Source organism: Salvelinus fontinalis, chromosome 23 (assembly GCF_029448725.1).
Source record: "Salvelinus fontinalis isolate EN_2023a chromosome 23, ASM2944872v1, whole genome shotgun sequence".
NCBI lineage: Eukaryota > Metazoa > Chordata > Actinopteri > Salmoniformes > Salmonidae > Salvelinus > Salvelinus fontinalis.
The window spans coordinates 7,417,048-7,425,046 of record NC_074687.1 but is presented as its reverse complement, the minus strand read 5'-3'; the positions used below and the strand labels follow the sequence as shown (position 1 = coordinate 7,425,046).

General features: G+C 43.5%; 1 protein-coding gene across 1 annotated transcript in view; it reads right to left on the bottom strand.

The window, feature by feature from the left end:
- Positions 1-949: 949 nt before the first annotated feature.
- LOC129820804 (insulin receptor substrate 2-like) overlaps positions 950-7,999 on the bottom strand; it is a 26,045-nt gene continuing 18,995 nt past the window's right edge. The window contains exon 2 of the mRNA XM_055877787.1: positions 950-3,581. Coding sequence (XP_055733762.1) covers positions 3,577-3,581 — 5 coding nt within the window. The 3' untranslated portion in view covers positions 950-3,576. The remainder of the gene's footprint in view (positions 3,582-7,999) is intronic.

The window sequence follows — 7,999 nt, the reverse complement described above, 5'->3', positions numbered from 1 at the left end:
GTTCAAAAGTTAAAAAATAATAGCGATTCCGTATCACATTGGGTGAGGTAGGTTACCGGAAGGTATAATCGAATTAAAAATCGAAAAGAGATAGAAAAAAATATATATACAAAAAATACGAAAAATACAAAAATACACGAGAGGACGAAGCAAAACACGCCTACACTGCTACGCCATCTTGGATTACAGGTCTCTCTCTGGAGAGACCTGAAAATAGCTGTGCAGCAACACTCCTCATCCAACCTGACAGCGCTTGAGAGGAACTGCAGAGAAGAATCGGAGAATCTCCCCAAATACAGGTGTGCCAAGCTTGTAGGGTCCTACCCAAGAAGACTCAACACTGTAATCACTGCCAAAGGTGTTTCAACAAGGTACTAAGTAAAGAGTCTGAATACTTAGGTAAATGTGATATTTTTTTTTACATTTCTGCAAATGTATTAATATATATATATATATATATATATATATATATATATATATATATATATATATATATATATATATATATATATATATATATATATGTATATATATATATACATCACATTTACATAAGTATTCAAACCTTTTACTCAGTACTTTGTTGACGCACCTTTGGCAGTGATTACAGCCTTGAGTCTTCTTGGGTATGACGCTAGAAGCTTGACACACCTGTATACTTCAAGAATTCTTCTCAGTGTTGCCACTGGGGTGTTGTTCAATGGGAAGAAGTCATAGTACAATACTCATTGAGGGAGACTAGTAGAGAGGGAACAGATGAATATGCGTGGCTAAGACACAAAAGACAAGCTGAGAGAGGTTTTTATTTGATTTATTGAAAAATGAATTGAGACATCTGGTGTCTGTGGAGACGGATGATGCTCCATCTTTCTTCCATTCAGATAAGAGATCCCCCCCAAAAAAACTCCACACTTGTTTGTGGAGAAAGAGAGGAGACAGAGTCGTTAGCTTTCTTAAACAATGTTATTCTTTATTGCATGTGTCTATAAAGAATCAATACAGTCCAAAGCCATGGCAACTACACTAGGTTTAAATGATCATCTCTTAGTAGCATCTCAATAAGTCATGAGATATGAAGTATTTACAATGGAAGACACAGCAAGTTAAGCTAGGTCGTCATATCATCCTAATGTTTAGACGCTAAATAAAAACCCAACAGGAACGCTATCCAAATGCAAAAAAACACTGGTCAAATCACCAATACACTCTATTAGCAAAAACAAACAGAACACTTTCCATTATATCAATTGGCAGAAAAAAATTACAAAGAGCAAAAAAATTATATATTTTAAGGTTTAACAAACATTATTAACATATTATTATACATTTGGTACCTCTCTATAAACACATTTCTTAAAAATGTAAATATTGCATGTGCCATTCGTGAAATGTACCTAAGTAGCAAGAATAAACTTGTATGTCAAGTATTAATGAATCATTTGTTCTCTTAAAGTATTTCTCGGAATTACAGCATTAGAAAATGTCCTTGTAGAGGCAATCATTTCACAAGACCATCCTGTAATAATAATTTTAAAATCCAGGCCAAACATTGCTGCTTGTATATAACTTAATAATTAGTGCTTTCATTGTTTCTGGGAATTCATTCCAAACACATAAACAGTACAAACATAATTTATCATCTTTAACTTAAAATTTCTCTCAAACAAAAGGTTCAGCTTGCGCTCAATTGTATTCTCTGTATTTATACATTTTTACAGTATATAGGCGAACGTTGAGTACCAATGAACTGACAAAGTAAGCGACACTCTTCGTCCTTACTCCGTTTTGTGTTCATTACGTTTCTGCCTGTTTCTTTTGTCTTATTCTGCAGGTTGTAGCAGTTGTAGTAGATATTATTGTTGTGGTATTTCTTCTCGTTGTCAAGGTGGTTACGTTCCCCATGAGGAGAACATGGAATAGACTACATTCAAGTGTCTTGTGTTTACAATCTAGGCAGTTTGTAAGTGCAAGACCGTGCAGCATTAGCTCTGCTGTGTCTCCTCTTTACTTACTGTCTCACAGCCCAAAGCTGCAGCCATGGCTTCAAGCATGTCAAAACCTCTCTGAAAACCAGTCATGAGTCTGCCCAACAGCCCAATCACAGCACACCTCTGTGCCAAATAGCCTATCGCAGCTAACCACAGGCGCCGTGCTGAGGCATCAGGTGAGAATAACGTGTCACAGGTGGGTCGTTGTGAGTGAACTAGGTAATCTGTTAAAGTATATGAAGGCTTTGTCTCAATGATGGTGTTCTAGGCATTAACAACAGACCACCAGCCCAGGTCAAACTGGGACATGCGGATGTGTGTATGATTATGATGATGTGTGTGTCCTACTCCAGGAAACTCCTCCTGGATCCCATTCTCCTGGCTTTAACTAAAGTGTTGAATAATGACGAACAGCTTCTTCTCGTCAGCTTTGTACGCAATGATAAATATATTACTATGGCATATTAATATATAGTAACTATATGTCAACGAACTGTAATAATCTCAATAATCTTTGATTGCAGAGGGAAAGAGGTCAGACAGACATTTCTGCCTCTCCAGCTGCTCAGACAAACATTCCGTCTCCATGGCAATGGATTTAAGTCTTTGATTTTCTGTGTGTTTATAGGTCCAAACTAAACGTCCGTCAGAAACTGCGGACAGGAGAGTAGTAAGGCTTTGGATTGGTGTTCATAAAAACATTCACCTCTGAAAATAAATAAATATATCTCGATATATATTTCTGGTGTGTAAATAAGTACTAACCTGGTTTGCTCTGAGGTAGGGGTTTTAAGCAACTGCTAACTCACTACGTTGTTGAATATATTCGTAAAATGCCACCTCTCTTCAGTACAAATTCAGTGTACACATCCACACACACACATGCACCACTAAGTGCACACATATAAATAAATAAACATGTGTAAGTATGTATAACGTGTGTTTCGCATATCTTGAGGTTTGGTTCAAGGTGAGGTTAACTGGCCCTGTCAGGCAAAGCCAAACGGTAACCAGTGGAATAATAATAACAATAACAATAATGATAATGATAATAATAGTATTAGTAATAATATAATGTTGCAGAAGTAACTTTGAATGTACATAGATAATCTTTGAAGAAACATTCTTTTTATTTGTCTAGATAGCAGCAGCGACGGCCCCTCAATGTCTGGGTGCCGCGAGGGGGGAGTGAAGATAGGAGACTTGGGGGAGAGGGGGTCAAGTGTCCACATTGTCGTGATGACGGCGGCCCTGTTGACCCCTAGGGGAGGGGATGGTGGAGGTTAAAGTTTGTCTACTGCAGCACATGGTCCAGCTGTCGGCGTGGCGACCTCGTCACCAGGCTGCAGCGTTATCCATCTTTCACAGCCAGGAGAGAGAGAGAGAGAGAGAGAGAGAGAGAGAGAGAGAGAGAGAGAGAGAGAGAGAGAGAGACAGAGAGACAGAGAGACAGAGAGACAGAGAGACAGAGAGAGAGAGAGAGAGAGAGAGAGAGAGAGAGAGAGAGAGAGAGAGAGAGAGAGAGAGAGAGAGAGAGAGAGAGAGAGAGGAACAGGGATAATAGGAGGGGGGGTGGTCCCATCAGATTTCAGTCTGAATGGAGAGAAAGAGAAACAGAGAGGGGTGTGGTTTGGTTAATTAGGTTGCCATATTATCTACAAGCAAATCCCACACACAGACTTAAAAATGCATTCCTTTTTTTGTCCCACTATGCTCTTGTTATCTCTTCCATTGAAAATGATGTGTACGTATGTGTGCGTGAGTGTGCTCGTCAGCTGGGAGACAATGACGTGGCAGAGGGAAAACAGAGCAACGTTTAGCACTATTCAGCTGACAGAGTACAGTCTCCAATGACGACAAACACTGACCCATACCAACACTGACACACACGTTGAAAACATACAGAAGCACAGAAAATACAACACACCCCTAAGCATACAGACAGCACTCTAAGAGAAACATAAAACACAGAAAAACTGACAAAAACAGACCAGCCAAACAAACAAGCACTTACAAACAAACACACACACTAAGTTTACACACACAGTGTGTGTTTTTCTGGCCTTGTGTAAACACTGTGAGTAGAGAGTCTCTCTCTCTCTCTCTCTCTCTCTCTCTCTGAAGAACAGTGCTGTGACCCTTGCTCCTGTGTACTTGTTTGTGCAGTGTGATTTGCATGCAGTGCTGGCATGGCAGTGGAAGTAACAGCCTACTGCCCTTCCCCCCTCCATGCCTCCCTTTCTCCCACTCACTCACTACCTCTCTACTCCCTCTCTCTTTCTTTCTTTGTCCAGAGGTGGGAAAAGTACCCAGTTGTCATACATCAGTAAAAGTATAGATATCTTAACAGAAATTGACTCAAGTAAAAGTGAAAGTCACCCAGTAAAATACTAATTGAGTAAAAGTAAAAAAGTATTTGATTTTAAATATACTTCAGTATGAAAAGTAAATGTAATTTCAAAAATATGCTTAAGTATCAAAAGTAAAAGTATAAATCATTTTGAATTCCTTATATTAAGCAAACCAGATGGCACCATTTTCTTGTTTTTTTTTCATTTACGGATAGTCAGGGTCGCACTTCAACACAGACATAGCTTACAAATGAATCATTTGTGTTTATGAGTCCTCCAAATCAGAGGCAAGGGGAATGAGCAGGAACGTTCTCTTGATAAATGTGTAAATTGGACCATTTTCCTGTCCTGCTAAGCATTCAAAATGTAACGAGTACTTTTGAGTGTCAGGGAAAAAATATGGAGTAAAAAGTATTATTTTCTTTAGGAATGAAGTGAAGTAAAAGTTGTCAAAAATATAAACAGTAAAGTACAGATACTCCAAAAAACTACTTAAGTAGTACTTCAAAGTTTTACTTATGTACTTTATACCACTGTCTTTTTCCAGCAGAGAACAATAGGTTTTTTCACAGAGCTGGATGTGATCGCCACTCTCTTAAACAAACCTGATTCAGAACCCGCAGTGTTAGGAAACACACACGCACACGCACACACACACACACACACACACACACACACACACACACACACACACACACACACACACACACACACACACAGAGAGAAATGACATAACACCGGACCTTGAAACTAAACGTCAGACCAAAACACTATAATAATGATACTTTCCCAGAACACTGATCCTCTATACCCACCTACTAGGAGAACCCCCTATACCCACCTACTAGGAAAAAACCCTATACCCACCTACTAGGAGAACCCCCTATACCCACCTACTAGGAGAACCCCCTATACCCACCTACTAGGAGAACTCCCTATACCCACCTACTAGGAGAACCCCCTATACCCACCTACTAGGAGAACCCCCTATACCCACCTACTAGGAGAACTCCCTATACCCACCTACTAGGAGAACCCCCTATACCCACCTACTAGGAGAACCCCCTATACCCACCAACGTGGAGAACCCCCTGTACCCACCTACTTGGAGAACCCCCTATACCCACCTACTAGGAGAACCCCCTATACCCACCTACTAGGAGAACCCCCTATACCCACCTACTAGGAGAACTCCCTATACCCACCTACTAGGAGAACCCCCTATACCCACCTACTAGGAGAACCCCCTATACCCACCTACTAGGAGAACCCCCTATACCCACCTACTAGTAGAACCCCCTATACCCACCTACTAGGAGAACTCCCTATACCCACCTACTAGGATAACTCCCTATACCCACCTACTAGGAGAACCCCCTATACCCACCTACTAGGAGAACCCCCTATACCCACCTACTAGGAGAACCCCCTATACCCACCTACTAGGAGAACCCCCTATACCCACCTACTAGGAGAACCCCCTATACCCACCTACTAGGAGAACCCCCTATACCCACCTACTAGGAGAACTCCCTATACCCACCTACTTGGAGAACCCCCTATACCCACCTACTAGGAGAACCCCCTATACCCACCTACTAGGAGAACCCCCTATACCCACCTACTAGGAGAACTCCCTATACCCACCTACTAGGAGAACCCCCTATACCCACCTACTAGGAAAACCCCCTATACCCACCTACTAGGAGAACCCCCTATACCCACCTACTAGGAGAACCCCCTATACCCACCTACTAGGAGAACTCCCTATACCCACCTACTAGGAGAACTCCCTATACCCACCTACTAGGAGAACCCCCTATACCCACCTACTAGGAGAACCCCCTATACCCACCTACTAGGAGAACTCCCTATACCCACCTACTAGGAGAACCCCCTATACCCACCTACTAGGAGAACCCCCTATACCCACCAACGTGGAGAACCCCCTGTACCCACCTACTTGGAGAACCCCCTATACCCACCTACTAGGAGAACCCCCTATACCCACCTACTAGGAGAACCCCCTATACCCACCTACTAGGAGAACTCCCTATACCCACCTACTAGGAGAACCCCCTATACCCACCTACTAGGAGAACCCCCTATACCCACCTACTAGGAGAACCCCCTATACCCACCTACTAGTAGAACCCCCTATACCCACCTACTAGGAGAACTCCCTATACCCACCTACTAGGAGAACTCCCTATACCCACCTACTAGGAGAACCCCCTATACCCACCTACTAGGAGAACCCCCTATACCCACCTACTAGGAGAACCCCCTATACCCACCTACTAGGAGAACCCCCTATACCCACCTACTAGGAGAACCCCCTATACCCACCTACTAGGAGAACCCCCTATACCCACCTACTAGGAGAACTCCCTATACCCACCTACTTGGAGAACCCCCTATACCCACCTACTAGGAGAACCCCCTATACCCACCTACTAGGAGAACACCCTATACCCACCTACTAGGAGAACTCCCTATACCCACCTACTAGGAGAACCCCCTATACCCACCTACTAGGAAAACCCCCTATACCCACCTACTAGGAGAACCCCCTATACCCACCTACTAGGAGAACCCCCTATACCCACCTACTAGGAGAACTCCCTATACCCACCTACTAGGAGAACCCCCTATACCCACCTACTAGGAAAACCCCCTATACCCACCTACTAGGAGAACCCCCTATACCCACCTAATAGGAAAACCCCCTATACCCACCTACTAGGAGAACTCCCTATACCCACCTACAGGAGAACCCCCTATACCCACCTACTAGGAGAACCCCCTATACCCACCTACTAGGAAAAAACCCTGTACCCACCTACTAGGAGAACTCCCTATACCCACCTACTAGGAGAACTCCCCATACCCACCTACTAGGAGAACTCCCTATACCCACCTACTAGGATAGCTCCCTATACCCACCTACTAGGAGAACTCCCTATACCCACCTACTAGGAGAACCCCCTATACCCACCTACTAGGAGAAAGAGAGAGGAATGGGATAACTTCTATTTACACCCAAAACTGCTAAATGTCACACAACAGTCACAGAGGAGGTGCAGTACATATTACACTAGTAAATAGAGGAGTGATTCACATTGCGCTACTCACACTCACAGGAGGCTGATTAGATTCTCTATTATCCTGCTAATCACATTAGAGGGGCTGACCCACTTCCACAGACACTGTGTCACCCTGTGTCACCCTGTGCCGTGCTCTGTCAGATATACAACCAGGAACCAGGACCTAGCCTGTTCATGGGAACCACACCTCATGGCTGACCAACCTCACCATAACACCACACCTCATGGCTGACCAACCTCACCATAACACCACACCTCATGGCTGACCAACCTCACCATAACACCACACCTTATGGCTGACCAACCTCACCATAACACCACACCTCATGGCTGACCAACCTCACCATAACACCACACCTCATGGCTGACCAACCTCACCATAACACCACACCTCATGGCTGACCAACCTCACCATAACACCACACCTCATGGCTGACCAACCTCACCATAACGCCACACCTCATGGCTGACCAACCTCACCATAACGCCACACCTCATGGCTGACCAACCTCACCATAACGCCACACCTCATGGCTGACCAACCTCACCATAA